The 18,796-nt window shown below is 42.2% G+C and overlaps 1 protein-coding gene across 1 annotated transcript; it reads right to left on the reverse strand.

Moving 5' to 3' along the window:
• Window positions 1–512: 512 nt before the first annotated feature.
• LOC115192155 (serine/threonine-protein kinase NLK2-like) lies at window positions 513–18,732 on the reverse strand. The gene is made up of 11 exons (XM_029750347.1): window positions 17,063–18,732; window positions 16,751–16,880; window positions 16,180–16,235; window positions 15,761–15,867; window positions 15,391–15,476; window positions 13,919–14,128; window positions 7,661–7,762; window positions 3,925–4,011; window positions 3,537–3,735; window positions 3,295–3,388; window positions 513–3,179 (listed from the first exon to the last, which is right to left on the reverse strand). Exons 1-11 carry the CDS (start codon window positions 17,371–17,373, stop codon window positions 3,131–3,133), a joined length of 1,431 nt encoding a protein of 476 aa, XP_029606207.1. The 5' UTR covers window positions 17,374–18,732; the 3' UTR covers window positions 513–3,130.
• Between the last annotated feature and the right edge of the window lie 64 nt (window positions 18,733–18,796).

Below are 18,796 nucleotides of genomic sequence, written 5' to 3' on the forward strand. Positions count from 1 at the left end.
ATAAGACTGTAAAAGTTCCAGAAACAGTGGGGTCCGCTAAACTACCCAGCCTACAGTGGTTAATTAGGTCTATAGGCCAACAGCTCTCTAAACATGTCTGATCTTGGAAATTATGTTTAGCACATGGATAGAACATATAGAAGCAATCTAATGTGCACAAGCTCTGCAGGTCAACCTGATAACCTGTACAATAATGTGTGATAAATTGGGTAACACTTTACTGAAAGATAGACACTTGTCAAATGTGTAAACTGATTATATCTCAGTGTCATATATAGGATATAATGCAATAGGCATAATAACCAGAGTTATCAGACATGTTGGAAAATTGCCATATAGAAAGAGAACATAAAACTTTCTGAACACAAGAAAAAGTATACAACCAAAAAATACAAATATTGTATGGGGCAAAAATAACTTGTAATTTGAGGCAGCAGCCCTTAAGTCAACAACCTGATACAGTACAATTTAACCCCCTCCCCATTGATAAGCGGACAGACACCACACAGGAATATTATCCAGTGACTATGCATTTATTCATTCACTACTTTACTCTTGTCGTTTTTTTAAGAAATTCAAGTATTTGTTGGGAGCACAAGTCCAAAACGTTTCCTAAACATCATGACAAAAAAAACAAACCAACAGAATTTTAACATTTTCAAAACAGCAGTATTTAACATTGGTTTCATATTCAGAATAATCAAAAAACACAAGTATCACTTTTTTTTCTTATCAGAAACATTTCTAACATCTACATTCCCAGGTGGTCTTCTCTCCAGTGCCTATTGAGCTCATGAACAAAGGATATAGACCTGCTTCCTTTTCCTTCAGTAGCTGCATCCCAAATGGCACCCTATTCCCTATATAGTGCACTACTTTTGACCAGACCCTCAGTAGTGCACTACAAAGGGAATAGGGTGTCATTTGGGATGGATCATAGATCTGATCTGAAGAGAACTGGACATCTGAAAGAAAATCCCTAACGGTGCTACTCTCTGATGCATTGCTTTAACCATTGCTTTAGCTGGGTCATACTCCTTAGTGCACACTGTAGGAAAACATTTTGCAACAAGTTTCTTATTGGACAAGTTCAAATAGTCCCTCCCAGTTTTAGTCAGTTTTATTTTTTTGGTGCCTAATGAATATGACCCTGCTATAAAAGGCGAACAGAGACGAGAGGACAGTGTGAGGGGGATAGAGAGAAGAAAGGAGGGTGTGAGGGAAAGAGACGGACCCTGGTGAGCTCTTCTAAAACTCAGCCTGCTTGGGCTCTCTACTAAAGACAATAGCAAAGTTGTGAAACCAAAAAATAACTTTTTAAATGGATCACATCACAAAACATAAAAATATGAATCATATTTCCTAAAATCTAAATAATTAACATCACCACAAGGAAGGCTTGTCCATGGCGACAACTCCCATTGCACTGCATTCAAATCCAAAAGCCTCTTCCTTTTTTTATATATATCATAAATACAGACATGCAGGTTTAAGTGAAACATTCTGGCAATCCCCGTCAACCCCTTAGCCTACACTTAGCACACAATAGCACCATCTGGTGGCGGAACAAGGGCCTGACCACTGCCATGACGGCAATGCCAACTAGCACAGTACAGCGTCTTCAGGAGCCTCATTTTAGTTAGTACTAGCTCCAGTCAGAGCTTCAGCGCACAGAGCTTTGCGGTTCCTCTTTGTGGAGAAGAAAAAGAGTTGAGGCACACTGTTATTGGTGAATAATATCTGTGTGTATTTGCGTGGTCGGGTCCACAGTCTTTGCAATGGAACACCTGAGCCGTGAACTCAACTGGAAATAAACCAACAACCAATAAAGGAAAAACAAAATACAGCAGCATTTCACCAATACGTTTCAACAAGCTGTTCTTCCTGTCATCTGTCCCTCATCCTCCATCCCTCTCTCCAAGAGGGAGCGACAGAGGTTAAGGAGGACAGTGATTTAGTACAAAGGAATGACATCACGTTACAGTGCGTAGTAGTTGAGTTGGGTCTATGTACACTTTACCCAGTAGACTCTCTGGGTTCCCTTTTTGACTCCAACTTTTTTTGAGGTAATGAAATCATTGAAGCAGAAAACTGCACTTTCCCTTAAACTCTACACACAGACACACGTGAGTGTGCGCACACACACACACACACACTGAAAGGGCTGACTACTCAGTACATGGGCACAACACGTGCTCAAGCTCGAACCGCCACTCACAGAGAAGCTAAAAAAAAAATATAAATAAAAAAATATAAAATAATATGATTTTAAAAACATGAGCGAGGCTTCATCTGCCTCAGAAGCCGTGGCCCCACCCAATCAAAGAATGCGGTCAATTTGTTGTCTAGGAAATGGTTTGATCTTATGGACGAAGACAGATTGGGAAGGAAGATTCACAAGTAGCACGGAGTGAACCTCAAGGCCAGAGGTTGCATTGTAGCGCAGATCTAAAACCAGTTTACCGAAGATATTGAGAATGGGTCCAGTGAAACTATCAAACCAAATTTTATGGAATCGATGATAAAGGTAGGGTCATCAATGTAACATTAACATGACTAAGTCACTGAGAGCACAGGTAAGAGAGTATGGTATCGCCAGGAGCACGTTGCTTAGACACTATCATATTGCACGAGGCTGGAATGACTTCAAAATTAACAGAGCAGAACAATTATTCAACATAAATTAATTAAACAGCTATTCCTTTGTCTCTACCTTCAACCACATTTGGAGCACAACACAACCAACTTCAACTTCCAGTAATAAATGTTTCCAATTTCCCTCTTCTACCACTCTTCATTCCTTTTTTAAAATTCAGCAGCACATTTTAGTTTCAGCATTGGGGAAATGCCTATAGCGTTGGTGTAGTCAAGTCTTCACCAGTGTCAATAGTCATTTTCATAGTTGGGAACTGTAGTTTTCATTGAAGGGAAATGTAGTCTTTAGTAAAAATGAGCATTTCCTCTGACACTGTTCTTCTCTCTGAGAGGCTGGCGTACTGTTTCATTCACACCTCCCCTCCATCCAGAGAAACCCAAACCTATCTCTATTATATTGACCAAAGCAAGTCTTGTTCTTTTTTATCAAACTGAATTTCCCATGATTGTTCTTGAACATGAACGATACTCCCCTTCATCTCTCCTCCTTCCTGGAGACTTTGGAGGAATGCCACGCAGTAGACCTGAGAGATCGAGAAAGATAGACAAAGAAAGAGAGATGTAGATAGTCCATGGCAAAATAGTATTTTAAGCTGCATGTATATTAGTTGTGTTCATCCCTCCCTTGGTGTTCCTCACCTGATGAAGGTCTTGAAGGCGGCACTCTGGGGGTTGATGCACAGCGGCACTCGTTTCCCCTGCTGGTGCTCTGTTATGAAGCGATGGATGAGCTCTGATAGAGCGAGAGAGAGAGGAGAGATTGCGAGAACGAGATCGCAACAGGCCATCAATTTCAATAACAAGCTGGGTTGGAAAAAAGTCAAAGAGAAGAGAATTGAAGAGAAAGAGGAGTAGAGGGAAGAGCACCAGATAGCTCCTACCTTTGCCCTGCCAGACAGAGAGCAGGCTGTTATCGTAGCTGTGGCTGAAGTTGCGGTCGGCGGGCGGTTCAAAGTCCCGCGTGTACACGCGCCCACTGGGCACCGAGTAGCAGCACTGACACATGCACGTGTGGTAGCGCAGACGGCCCTCGTCCAGGTAGGGGTGGGAGAGGGCGTCGCTGCCCGAGATCCGTTTGGCCTGAGTCACACACATGGAAAGAAAGTTGGTCCCTCTCTAATCTTGTATTTTCTCCCTTACTGTAGCTAGCTAGGCGTTTTCCTTCTCAGAGGTTGCTAGCTACATTTTCAGCTTTTGTTGCTTAAACTTAAAACTTCCCTATAAGAGAGGTAGCCAATTGTGTGACAATAGACTTCTGTCTGTACTCACCGGATCAAACACCAGCATACGACACAACAGGTGCACGGCCTCGTGGGTCGCCCCGTCCGACAGCATATATAACACAGAGAGCGACGGCTGAGGGGGAACGAGAGATTTTACATCATGAACTGCTGCACCTGGTTTTAAATAAGGATTGTGGGTGGGGTATAGATTAGATAATATCTGGGCCCAGTTTCCCAAAAGCATCTTAAGGCTAAGTTCACCAATTAACTTAGTCTTCCAAGATGCTTTTGGGAAACTGGGCCATGAGCAGTAATATTTTGGCACCCTTAACCTTAACACAAACACGTTTGGCTGTTTGTTTGTGTTTGTTTAATACCCCCCAATTTTTTTGTTTTAAGAAAGAGAATCGTGCAAGGGTGCCAAAAGTGTCCATCTTCCATGCATAGCCTACAATCCAAGTATAAAAACTATAAGAAATGAATTTTATATAGCATACACCATCTCAATAAATCCATTATTTATTTTAGACAGGTTTAAAGAAACATGATGAAGAAAATGTAGGCTATTTCAGAAAAACAGAATAGCATATTCTGAGTTGTCCTTATGTTAGGCCCTGATCTGGCTATGCCATATGGCCGTGGGCTACACTAGTTAATTTAGCAGACAGGATTTGCTTAGAATTCCGTGGCATTCTTTTATAGTATGAAGAATACAATTGAACATAGCTGAATACAATAGAAAGCATATTTTCCACCAAACGATTTCCGAGGGAGTGACACATGTAGCTATTCAGTGTTGAGCGGTTAACAAAGAAACAGGGACTCCTATATGTTTAATGTGTAGTTCTTTTTGCAACTTTAGTTGTGATACAAACTTAGAATGCATTAAAAATCTAAACATATAGCCTAAGGCTGCATGATGAGACAAATGACTTGGAAAAAAAGTCTCATGAAAGACATGAGCTCTTCTTCTTGCAGGCTGCATTCTGTCATTCACAATTTGACAAGCACTTGATAATATTCTGACCCATCAGACTATTCTTCATTTAAATCTGGTCTTTACATATGGCAATATACAATATACACTACAAGACCAAAAGTATGTGGACACCTGTTCGTCGAACATCTCATTCCAAAACCATGGGCATTAATATTGAGTTGGTCCCCCTTTTGCTGCTATTACAGCCTCAACTCTTCTGGGAAGGCTTTCCACTAGATGTTGGAACATTGCTGGTGGGACTTGCTTCCATTCAGCCACAAGAGCATTAGTGAGGTCAGGCACGGATGTTGGATGATTAGGCCTGGCTCGCAGTCGGCGTTCTAATTCACCCCAAAGGTGTTCGATGGGGTTGAAGTTCTTCCACACTGATCTCGACAAACCATTTCTGTATGGACCTCACTTTGTGCATGGGGGCATTGTCATGCTGAAACAGGAAAGGGGCTTCCCCCAAACTGCTGCCACAAAGTTGGAAGCACAGAATCGTCAAGAATGTCATTGTATGCTGTAGCGTTAGATTCGTCCGTCCGACTGCCAGATGGTGAAGCGTGATTCATCACCCCAGAGTACGCATTTCCACTGTTCCAGAGTCCAATGGCAGTCACTCCAGCCGACGCTTGGCATTGGTGATTTTAGGCTTGTGTGCGGCTGCTTGGCAATGGAAACCCATTTCATTAAGCTCCCGAAAACAGTTCTTGTGCTGACGTTGCTTCCAGAGTTTGGAACTTGGTAGTGAGTGTTGCAACCGAGGACAAATGATTTTTACGCGCTTCAGCACTAGGCAGTCCAGTTCTGTGAGCTTGTGTAGCCAACCACTTCGCGGCTGAGCCGTTGTTGCTCCTAGACATTTCCACTTTACAATAACAGCATTTACAGTTGACTGAGGCAGCTCTGGTAGGGAAGACATTTTACGAACTGACTAGTTGGAAAGGTGGCATCCTGAAGGTGCCACGTTGAAAGTCACACAACACTTCAGTAAGGCCATTCTATTGCCAATGTTTATCGATGGAGATTGCATGGCTGTGTGCTTGATTTTAGACACCTATCAGCAACAGGTGGCTGAAATAGCCAAATTCACTCATTTGAAAGGGTGTCCACATACTTTTGCATATATAGTGTATGTGTGGAATTATTTTTTATTTAGAACGGCCCACAAAAAAAAAAGTTATACAAAGCCTGCACTCGAATAGCAAACGGAGGTTACGGTTTTTAATATGCAAGCATATACGGCGTGTCCATTAGGCTAGGGGAAGCTTTCCCGAAAGAAATTGAATTAAATTGGCAAAATTATATAGGAGAAATAAATAAAATCATTCAAAATAGAATACTAAAGCATGATTTAGCCACGGAAGATCATTAGCTTCTTTAAAAAAAAAATAAGTTGTGGATTGTTTTAAATCGCATCGCCTACAGTCGGAAGGAAAGGCAGCGTGCGCAATATGGGCAGATTCATTGTTGAGTTGCGACGGACTGTGAAAAGTGGGGAGACCAAGCCAGGCATATCGCAATTTAAAAATACAATCGCGGGGAAAAAAGGCAAAGAAAGAAGAAACATATCTGATATAGCTGATAGACTAGACCTACTCTAGGTTATACGCACTCAGCCATGCATTGAACTTTCTTTTTTGCTAACACTGATTGAGTTATATTATGACTATCCAACCTATTCATCACACTACGAATAGTAGGCTCTTACATAAGTCAGCAAATGCGATTATGCATGTAATGTTTTTATTATAAAGGTGCATTTTTAATGGGGAAAATTATCTTCCCCAAACTTAACTCACGCACTGTCTATGTATGCCTGGTTGGCTACACTGCTTATAAAGCGGATTAATGTGCTTAATTTTAAGAAGTGTGAAGAAATATAGCAGCACAAGAAAGCTGGGATCCTCTTTTAAATAGTGGCCAGTCAAAACTCTGTTTACACACGCAATGGCGCAATGGCTGGGCTTATAAGAACACGTTTCACTAGGCTCTGTAAACTATGTGCTCCCCAACCGTGTTCCAGGGGTCCTATGCCTAGGCTATAGGCTACATTTGGAATTATTTGGCCACTTTAGTTGTGATACAAACCATATCAAAACATATAGGCCTATGGACTAGGCTACATGGTGTGATTATCTATGCATCTGTCGGAACAGGGGCAGAAAAAAAATCAATAATACATGTCATCATATACACAAATAGCAAATGGAGGACACTTTTCCTGCGGTTCATTTTCATACCAGCCAGGTAGGCTGCTCCTGTTGTAAAAGTGAAGCAATGTGCTTAATATTAGGAAAGTTGAGAAATAAATAGTAGGCCTAGCCTATAGAAAGCTGATGGGATCCTCCCTCGTTTTAATAGAGACCTTCAAAACTCTTATTTTCTCACACAAATGCATAGCATATAGAAATGTTCATGGGCTCTCATGAAGTGTTCAATTTGATTTTTGATTGCATTTATGTCGGAGTGATTAGAGGGACAATAAGTACCAGGCCATTAGTGACTGGCAGTTAGCAAGTTTGGTAGGATACTAATGACCATCAGCGGCATCAGAGCGCAGTTTTGGAGAAGCCTAGTTACCGTGACTAAACGGTCATATGGAATTTGATTGCGGTCATGACTCGGGACCGCAGGTGTGGTGGTAAAACGGTCACCGTAACAACCCTAGTTGGAAGTAAGGTATTTCCATTTGTAAAGTGCAAGGGGGACAATATTTGACCACATGTGTCTCATAGTAATACAAAGGAAGTTCTGATCAGTTAATGAGTAGTTCATAGGTTCAGTGAGGAGGAAGTACCGGTTTGTGAGGTCCTCTCAGGATGTGAGCTCTGGCCCCCTCACAGGCAGATGCCATGGCAGAGAGAGGAGGGGTACCCAGCAGATCAGTGATCAGATCCAACTGAGGGGTAGAGGGAGAGAGAGAGAGAGAGAGAGAGAGAGAGAGAGAATATAGAGAGTGAGGAGATTTAATTTGACAACAAACCAACAAAAAAATGTGATACATTTGATTAATAATTGTTAGACAAAAGTTTAAATTATTGCCCAGACAGATTACACCTTCAGATGGCTTTCCCTCTTTCCTCCCTCCCAACCTGTTGAATAGGGTTCTGTGCCTCCCACCCCTCTACGAGAGCTGTGGTGGGCACACAATTTCGTCAGTCGGTGATTGTCAAGCAAATAACTGTCGGTCTCACAGTAATTGACTGTTAATTAACAAACACATTTAGCATCTCCTGGCTTCCACATATAGCCTACAAGCCACTGATGCAGACCTTTGGAACATCCACATTTTAAAAAGTTTAATAAATCCATGTAATATAGCCTACACCTTGACAATAAATCCATTATTTATTTTAGACAGGTCTAAGGAAGCATGATATGAAGAAAATGTAGTCTATTTCAGGAGAACAGAATAACATACTCTGAGTTGTCCTTATGTTAGGTCCTGATCTGGCTTTGCCAAATGGCTGTGGGCTTCACTAGTTAATTTAGCAGACAAGATTTACTCAGAATTGCATGGCATTATTTTATATTATGAAGAATACAATTGAACAAAGCTGAATAAAATAGAAAGGATATTTTCTCCAAACGATTTGAGGGAGTGTGCACATGCGGCTATTCTGTGTTGAGCGGTTAACAAAGAAACAGGGGCTCCTATATGTTTAATTTGTAGTTATTAATGTAACTTTAGTTGTTCTACAAACGTTGGGCTATATATTTTGATTTTTAATACATTATAAGGCTGCATGATGCGACTAATGGTGATTTTTAAAAAGTAACTTGAAAGGCATGAGCTCTACTTTTTTTTGCGCAGGCTATAAACACTTCATCAGTCTCTCATTCACAATTTTACAAGCACTTAATAATGCCTCGAATTTCATAGCGGCATCCCCTTTGTGTGGCCGTAATGCACCCTAAAAAAATCCATGCCTTTTGCAGGCCAGTGGCCGATGTGCCCTTGGCCCAGAGTGCTGCGTTGTGCCCTTCTCCCTGAGTGCTGCTTGCTCCGAAGCAACTCTCTCTGACATGGCTCTCCATCACAGGCTACAAGTGAAGACAGACACATTGGGGACGCAACTGCGCAAGTTCTTATCCAATTCCGAGGTGCATACTGAAAATATTGGAAGAACTGTCCACATTTACTTAGTCAGCAAACAAGATGAGTAGGCCTTATGAACAGCAAAAGATCTTATTCTATGTGAGAAATACATATTCCCCCCAAAAAATGTACGCAATGTGGCTGACGCAACAGATCAGAACGTTTAGCTTAAAATGTTGATAAACAATTCAGTTATTTCTTCACATTATAAGCGCAGCAATACGCACACGGCAGTAGGCTATAAGAGTGAATGTTCCATTAGCGGGAAAACTAGAGACTAAAAAACAGCTTCTATCTCAAGGCCATCAGACTGTTAAATAGCCATCACTTGCACAGATAGGCTGCTGCCTACATACACAGAATTTAAATCATTGGCCACTTCAAAAAAATGGAACACTAGTCATTTTAATAATGTTTACATATCTTGCATTACTCAACTCATATGTATATACTGTATTCTATACTATCTACTGTATCTTAGTCTATGCCGCTCTGACATTGCTCATCCATATATTTATATATTCTTAATTCCATTCCTTTACTTAGATTTGTGTGTATTAGGTATTTGTTGTGAAATTGTTAGACATTACTTGTTAGTTATTGCTGCACTGTTGGAACTAGAAGCACAAGCTACACCCGCAGTAACATCTGCTAAACACGTGTATGTGACAAATACATTTGATTTGAACACCATTATCAAGTGACCGCAAAAGCAATTATGCATGTAATGCTTTCATGTATGCAAGTTAGGTTCTTCACCCCTTGTAAGAAGATATTTTGCCACTTTAGTTGTGATGCAAACCTCAAAACATAAAGGCCTATGGGCTAGGCTACATGAGGTGTGCGACTATCATTCGTAAAAACCTAAAAAAAAGGCATTATTTCTTGCCTTACGCTGGGCATCAGTGATAATATATAATTCACAAGTGATAGGCTAATATTGTCACCCATCAGACTATTCTTGATTAAATCTTGTCTTTACATATACTAAATAATATACAGTAACAGTCAAAAGTTATAACACCTACTCATTCCAGGGTTTTTCTTTATTTTTACTATTTTCTACATTGTAGAATAATAGTGAAGACATCAAAACTATGAAATAACACATATGGAATCATGTAGTAACCAAAACAGTGTTAAACAAATCAAAATATATTTTATGTATAAGATTCTTCAAAGTAGCCACCCTTTGCCTTGATGACAGCTTTGCACACTCCTGGCATTCTCTCAACCAGCTTCATGGAGGTACAGTAGTCATTACTTTAAGACATGAAGGTCAGTCAATCTGGACAATGTCAAGAACTTTGAACGTTTCTTCAAGTGCAGTCGCAAAAACCGTCAAGCGCTATGATGAAACTGGCTCTCATGTGGACCGTCACAGGAAAGGAAGACCCAGAGTTAGCTCTGCGGCAGAGGATAAGTTCATTAGAGTTAACTGAACCACAGATTGCAGCACAAATAAATGCTTCACAGTTCAAGTAACAGACATCTCAACATCAACTGTTCAGAGGAGACTGCTTGAATCAGGCCTTCATGGTCAAATTTCTGCAAAGAAACCACTACTAAAGGACACCAATAAGAAGAAGAGACTTGCTTGGGCCAAGAAACACGAGCAATGGACATTAGACCGGTGGAAATCTGTCCTTTGGTCTGATGAGTCCAAATTTGAGATTTTTGGTTCCAACCGCCGTGTCTTTGTGAGACGCAGAGTAGGTGAACAGATTATCTCCGCATATGTAGTTCCCACCATGAAGCATGGAGGTGTGATTTACAATTACGTCATTTAGCAGACGCTCTTATCCAGAGCGACTTACAAATTGGTGCATTCACCTTATGATATCCAGTGGAACAACCACTATACAATAGTACATCTACCGTAATTTCCGGACTATTAAGTGCACCTGAATATAAGCCGCACCCACTGAATAAAAAAAAAAATATTATTTTGAACATAAATAAGCCGCACATGTCTATAAGCCGCAGGTGCCTACCGGTACATTGAAACAAATGAACTTTACACAGGCTTTAACGAAACACGGCTTGTAACAAAAAAATATAATTAGCAGTAAGCTTTAGTTGTCTTTTTGCACTGAGTCAATTCCTCACGCTGCTGTTTCCAACGTCTTATCATCGACTCATTAAGACCAAGCTCCCGTGCAGCAGCTCTATTTCCTTTTCCAACAGCCAGATCAATCGCCTTCAACTTGAAAGCTACATCATATGCCTTTCTCCGTGTCTTTGCCATGATGAGGGTGACAAAATGACTACCGTAATCAGGATGAAGTTTGAGAGCGCTCGATTTAATCTAAACAGTAAACAAAAAAGTTGTTTGACCTTAACCCGTTCGGCAATTTCATTCGTCTAATGAAAGCTTCATGCCGCCAAAAAACTGAGCACGTCACAGAATGTTTTTTTTGGAGAAAAAAAATTGAAAGCGGGAAAAATCCATATATTAAAAATCCATTGTTTAAGCCGCGAGGTTCAAAGCCTGGGAAAAAAGTTGCGGCTTATAGTCCGGAATTTACGGTATATCTTTTTGGGGGGGGTGGGGGGGTAGTGGGGGGTGGGTAGAAGGATTACTTTATCCTATCCCAGGTATTCCTTAAAGAGGTGGGGTTTCAGGTGTCTCCGGAAGGTGGTGATTGACTCCGCTGTCCTGGCGTTGTGAGGGAGCTTGTTCCACCATTGGGGTGCCAGAGCAGCGAACAGTTTTGACTGGGCTGAGCGGGAACTGTGCTTCCGCAGAGGTAGGGAGGCGAGCAGGCCAGAGGTGGATGAACGCAGTGCCCTTCTTTGGGTGTAGGGACTGATCAGAGCCTGAAGGTACGGAGGTGCCGTTCCCCTCACAGCTCCGTATTGGCAAGCACCATGGTCTTGTAGCAGATGCGAGCTTCAACTGGAAGCCAGTGGAGTGTGCGGAGGAGCGGGGTGGCGTGCGAGAACTTGGTAAGGTTGAACACCAGACGGGCTGCGGCATTCTGGATGAGTTGTAAGGGTTTAATGGCACAGGCAGGGAGCCCCGCCAGCAGCGAGTTACAGTAATCCAGACGGGAGATGACAAGTGCCTGGATTAGGACCTGCGCCGCTTCCTGTGTAAGGCAGGGTCGTACTCTGCGAATGTTGTAGAGCATGAACCTACAGGATCGGGTCACCGCCTTGATGTTAGCTGAGAACGTGTGATGGTGCTTTGCTGGTGACACTGTCAATGATTTATTTAGAATTCAAGGCACACTTAACCAGCATGGATACCACAGCATTCTGCAGCGATACACCATCCCATCTGGTTTGCGCTTAGTGGGACTCATTTGTTTTTCAACAGGACAATGACCCAACACACCTCCAGGCTATGTAAGGGCTATTTGACCAAGGAGGAGAGTGCTGCATCAGATGACTTGGCTTCCATAATCACCCAACTTCAACTGAATTGAGATGCTCTGGGATGAGTTGGACCGCAGAGTGAAGAAAAAGCAGCCAACAAGTGCTCAGCACATGTGGGAACTCCTTCAAGACTTTTGGAAAAGCATTCCAGGTGAAGCTGGTTGAGAGAATGCCAAGAGTATGCAAAGCTGTCATCAAGGCAAAGGGTGGCTACTTTGAAGAATCTAAAATAGAAAATCTATTTTGATTTGTTTAACACTTATTTGGTTACTACACGATTCCATGTGTGTTATTTCATAGTTGATGTCTTCACTATTATTCTACAATGTAGAAAATAGTTTAAAAAATATATATATTTTTTTTTAAAACCTCGAATGAGTAGGCGCGATCAACAGGTGAAGTTGCCGATCCTATCCTCGTCGCCAAGAATGTCGTGGAAATTCAGTACTGAGATAGACTTGGTAATTTCTCCAAACAACCATCTTTATTTAATATCAATTAATTATTGCAATGAAACCGACGACCCCACGCTCCAAAGTGTGTTGCCGAGTGCTTAACTGATAATGAAAAAAACAGATCTTATATAGGACCTAAAACAATGCTTAGTCAGGCTGGTTCCAGCCCCTCCCATGCAGAGTGGGAGCACCATAAGCTACTTTGGGTTCATCCTGTGGTCATCTGCATGGTTGTTGTTCTAACCCTCCAGGCTAAGTTTCCCAGATGCCAGGATGATGAGACAATGAGGGTTTTGTTCTATTCCTCCAGGCTCTCTTTATCTCTGTTACACCCACCACATCTTATCTACGGAATGCCAGCTGTAGGTTTTTACCTAGCCATCACTTAATCAGTTGCCAGCCCAAGCTTCAAAAGACTCCTCTCAGTTCACTCAGAATGAAGAGAGAGAAGTGTCTTACTATTAGTTATGTATATAATCATTAACTATTAATATCAAACAAATCAGGTGAATATGAAAATGTTCTATCACAGTAGGTGTGTGCAACCTGTTGACTGGTACTGTATGTGTGAAATTTGTTTTGATTTAGGATGGATCGTTATCATGCACCTGTATCGAAAAAGGGGCAGGGGGAAAAAATACACGTCATCTATGCACTTAAATAGCAAATGGAGGACGCTTTTCCCGTGGTTGATTTTCATGCCAGCCAGGCTATACTCCCGTTGCAAAGATAAGCAATGTGCTTCATATTAGGAAAGTTGAGAAATAAATAGAAGGCCTAGCCTATAGAAAGCTGATGGGATCCTCCTCTTTTTAATAGAGACCATCACCCTGTTTTATTGCGCAATTGCATAGGCTATAGAAATGTTTCGCAACATAAGCTCATGGGCTTTCATGAAATGTTTGATTAGATTTTTGATTACATTTGCATTGATGTCAGAGTGATTAGAGGGACGATAGAGTGCTGAGTACCAGTCAGTTAGCAAGTTTGGTAGGCTACTAATGACCATCAGCAGCATCAGAGCATGGAGGAGCCTAATTACCGTGACCGTGGAATTTGACTGACTTGTGACCGCCGGTGTGACGGTAATTACGGTCACTGCAACAGCCCTACCCTCTACCTGTTGTATGGGGCTCTGGGCCTGGAACAGGATGCGTCGACCCAGTAGTTCAGCAAAGATGCAGCCCACCGACCAGACGTCTATGGCAGAGCCGTAATGGCGGCTCCCCATCAGCACCTCAGGAGCCCGGTAGTACTGAGTCACCACCTCCTGGGTCATGTGACGAGACGGGTCCGGCTCCTCCACACGTGCCAGCCCAAAGTCACAGATCTGAGAGAGAGAGAGAGAGGAGAGGGAAGAGAGAGAAAGAAAGAGGTGAGTGGAAGAGGGGGAATTTAGTTACATGATAATAACACTGAGTATACAAAACATTAAGAACACCTGCTCTTTCCATGACAGACTGACCAGGTGAAAGCTACCATTTTGATGTCACTTGTTAAATCCACTTCAATCACTGTAGATGGAGGGCATTTTTAAGCCTTGAGACAATTGAGACATGGATTGTGTATGTGTGCCATTCAGAGGCTGAAAAATGGGCAAGACAAAAGATTTAAGTGCCTTTGAACAGAGTATGGTAGTAGGGGCCAGGTGCACCAGTTTCACTGTGTCAAGAACTGCAACGATGCTGGGTTTTTCACGCTCAACAGTGATGGGTTCGGATTTCTAAACTTTAAATATAGTTAATCATCAGTTATACTAGAGACATGAGGGGTGCCATAGTCTAGGGTCTACACTAGAAGTTAATGGTTATCTGTAGGAGGAATGTATATGGTGGATGCAATTAAGCTTGGAATGTACTGAGTGGAGGAAAGACTGGGTGGAGAGCGGTGGATTAGTGAGGAAGGGGGTCGAGGTCAGGTCACATTAAGGGAGAAGGAACAGTTTATTGCCCGTATCACTTAACTTCCTGCCTAGCAACCAAGATGTAATGTTTAGAGAGAAGGAGGAGACTCCATCCAAATTAGGGTATATATACTACCACTGGTGGAAATATGTTTTTGTCTTATGCATCTGTATGACCAAATGGGTGAATAAACTTGGTCTAAGCTTTACTAATCGTCCATGAGTTTTAGAACCTAACAACAGTTTCCCATGTGTATCAAGAATGGTCGACCACCCAAAGAACATCCAGCCAACTTGACACAACTGTGGGAAGCACTGGAGTCAACATAGTCAAGCATCCCTGTGGAACGCTTTCGACACCTTGTAGATTCCATGCCCCAACGAATTGAGGCTGTTCTGGGGGCAAAAGGGGGGGGGGGGGGGGTGCAACTCAATATTAGGAAGGTGTTTGTAATGTTTGGTATAATCAGTGTAGGTTGACCAGTGTAATTACAGCATAATACACGTGTATGTTTGTCAAAAGGTGTATAGATGAAATTCTTCAGCCCATATTGACCTCTACTAAGTTATTTTCTTTTTGGCCAGCATAATGCTTTCTTGTCATGTCTTTTGAGGAAGTTCACACACAGATTCACACATTCATACATGCGGACACACGCCAAAACAAACGTGTACACACACACAGTTACCTTGAGCAGGCAGTTACTGTTGACTAACAGGTTCCCAGGTTTGATGTCCCTGTGCAGGATGCCAGCAGAATGCAGGTACTTCAGCCCTGAGAGAAGGAGAATCACTGTTACTCATAACAGTTCAAATACAGCCCCGAGCCAATTCCCCTTCAGTGTTTGCAGTCAATGACAACATGAATCCATCAATATGGCTCCATCACATGAAACAAGCTGGCTCCTTTAAACCTGCAAACCCAGAAAGGCTAGGAGGCAAACTCACAAATGGGTTGATTTTGGGCTCAGGAGTCAACCTTTAACTTTGAATTCCAACTCCATTTCAACCTTCAACTTTGCCCCTTTCCCTACTCACTCCTCCCACCGTCCCACTCACCTCTGAGAATCTGGTAGAGGAACACCTTGATGTGGTCGGTGGTGAGGGGCTGGGGAGACACGATGACTTTGTGGAGGTCACTCTGCATCAGCTCAGTGATCACGTAGCTACAGTCAGGCATGGCCCACGGTCAAGGAAACAGAAGCCTATAGGATGTGGATGGACCACATAGAAGAAAGCGTAATACTACATCTATCTATATTAAAGTTAAATGTATCTATCATAACAAGACTATCACTAATGGTATCATCTCTGTCGAGGTTTATCTTGATTTAGATTGTACTATGTAGATTCAGACTGTTTTGAAAGGAGGAGGACATGATAATAGAGAGAGAAAGTGCAGGAGTGAACAATGGCTGACACATAACAATCATGTGTGCAAGTGTGTGTGTGCACATGAATGTGCGTGTGAAGGATACATTTCCTCGAAGCAGTCCATCTGTGGAGGCTGCAGAATGTCCAGCGCTGACAACACCTGTAAACACACATCATCATCATCACCCTTCTCGTTGTTTTAATGATTAGAGATCTAAAGGACAAAACAGACAGACGAATGGTTAAAAGCAGTGAGTGGCCATCCTATCGCCTTTGACCACAGAACATTGGCCGTCATTTCGTGTTCATTTTCTGACGATTGTACATCGCCACCATTCATCAACACTCAGAAAGTGATCTACCATTCACAGCCAACGTTTGTTATGGCACTTCTTGTCCTTAAGTGTCTAAACTATAACAAAACTCTAACTTCACAGTGATATTTGTAAAGCTAGCCTCTCTATGAAAACATATCAATGAGCAGTGTGAAGACGCATCGCTATGTCTTATGTTATGGATGCAATACTGTATGAAAATGTCTCAAATGGCACCTTTTTCCTATAGCAAGTCTACTATTTTTTTTTTACCAGAGTATAGGAAATAGGGTGACATTTAGGACGCTACCTATGTGTGTTGTGCAGCCCTGTGTATAGATGTATCGCTATCCATTCTTACATTGTCGTGTTTGAAGAAGCAGAGCATCCTCAGCTCTCTGAAGACCCTCTTACAGGAGACTAGGTTCTGGAAGACATTGGGCATCTTCTTCAGGGCTACCTTACGCCCGTCACGAGGGTCTGTCACTGACCTGCAGGAGCAATATGAAGAGGGGCATCTGTTAGCACTGGTCAACAATGGGGAGAGGGCACGTGCACAGTATGTCTATCTCATTCCCTTGTCAGATACACACCCTTTTTTTAAAGGAAAAACACCATGCAAAAACTCACATGGAAATCAGTCTTAATTCTCATTTGAAATTGCACAACTTACCAGACCACACCAAATGCGCCATAACCGATAGGTCGATCAGGCTCCATCTCAGCAGGGCTTGGTACTTCACTGGCAGGACTACTATGAGGCTGTGGTACAGCGGCCCCGCCGCCTGTGCTTCCCCCAAGAGATGTTGGATGCCGTGGCGTCCCCGCTGGGGCAGTGGGTCCAGTTAGACTCGGTGTTGCACTGAGGCCCGTGGAAGTGGCTCCAGTTGAGGTGTTGACGCAAAAATACTTATGGCCTAACTCAGATCCGGGGAACAGGTTACCACATACTGTCTGCTGCCGGCCTGTACCATGGAATGCCATTCTACTTCAAACCCCTATCAGAAGAATTCATTTGGGAGCCATGTCTAATACTGTACTCACTTTGAACGTTGCATACATTACATATACATGATCCGAGAGCTTCACTTCAATGTTCTATGCAGGCATGATTGTGACTATGTTTCTTGCTTGTAGAACATGCAACGGAAAATGTAAACAATGTCTGATATGGTTGGCAGCTACCTTGCTAGCTATATAATAACAGGAGCAGTGCTGTTAAGCTTGCTATTAGACTCGTCGTGGAATCACCAGTATTAGCTTCAGTGAGGTAGGTTGGTAGGTCACGACAAAAAAACTAAAGTATAATTAGCAGTGCGTGTTCCTGAGCTAACGTTATATAGACACAAACGCTATCTATTTGGCCAGTGATCACATAATCAATGCAAGTCTGGTTGGGGCAAACAATGCCTGTCACTGTCAATACATTTTGTGGCCTAATTGTACGACGAGAAAGAAGTCTCCCCTTAGCTAACAATGCTATGTTACATTACCTGGCTAACAGCTCGCGCTACATTAGTTTATTGCCCGGGCTCAGCTAGCTACTGTAGCTACCTTTGTCTGGTTGAAGTTAACTAACGAACTAGCTAGCTAAACCTTAAAGTAGACACACCTGTGTTTGCATATAGTTAGCTGAGTAATTACACTAGCTTATTATATAGCTAACCAGTTGCACTGTGTTGCAGAGGTAGCTAAATAGAGGTAGCAAACGCCCATTTCATCCACTTCAGATGTCGGTCAATGACATTAAGATTCGTAGAACGTTAGCTAGCTGGCGTCAGTCCGATTGCTAACCAGCTGTTCCATGCCCCTTACAGATAGCCGGTATTTAGCTAGTAGACTATCGTGACATATATATTTGCTTTGAGCAAAAGCACTTTCAGTAGACGAAACGATTCCAGGAAAATGAACGAAAAACAAATCAGCAAACGTTGTTCGCAGCGCGAGGAAATCCTATTTGATTTTACACAACGAAAGTCAGTTGTGCATCGCTAGCTGCGTTAACCGGGGTTGTCAGCTAGCTAAATTGCTAACAAGCTAGCCATATATCATACCCAATGCTAAAAATGAAAAGTGCCAAGAGAGATTAAACCAGCTGCTATGTGATATATTCCATCGCTCTTCTCTATATCATCTGCTAGACATGTCTTCCGAATTATCCCTTTCTTTCTTGGAAATCAGCTGTTTGAAAGAGTGGGATAGTGAGTGAGTTGGGGGATGGATAGAAAAGGTGGGGGAGGGTTAGACCACTAGTGTAAACAATGCCATGGACAATAGATATACGGCTCATATAATCACTATTCAGATTATCATAACTACATTTTATAGAGATAAAAAATAAATATTAATAGTTCAATAATTACATTTTTCTCCATTCAGAGAAATACTAATTTTCTATTCTACTGCA

This window comes from Salmo trutta, chromosome 4, assembly GCF_901001165.1.
Source record: "Salmo trutta chromosome 4, fSalTru1.1, whole genome shotgun sequence".
Classification (NCBI taxonomy): Eukaryota; Metazoa; Chordata; class Actinopteri; order Salmoniformes; family Salmonidae; genus Salmo; species Salmo trutta.

Coding starts and splice junctions, on each gene's coding strand:
- LOC115192155 (XM_029750347.1), bottom strand. CDS start 17,373: ATGGCATTCCATGGTACAGGCCGGCAGCAGACAGTATGTGGTAACCTG. Junction 15,477..15,760: donor CCTCTACCAGATTCTCAGAG/GTGAGTGGGACG, acceptor TCCTTCTCTCAG/GGCTGAAGTACCTGCATTCT. Junction 4,012..7,660: donor TGAGAGGACCTCACAAACCG/GTACTTCCTCCT, acceptor GTTCCCCCTCAG/CCGTCGCTCTCTGTGTTATA.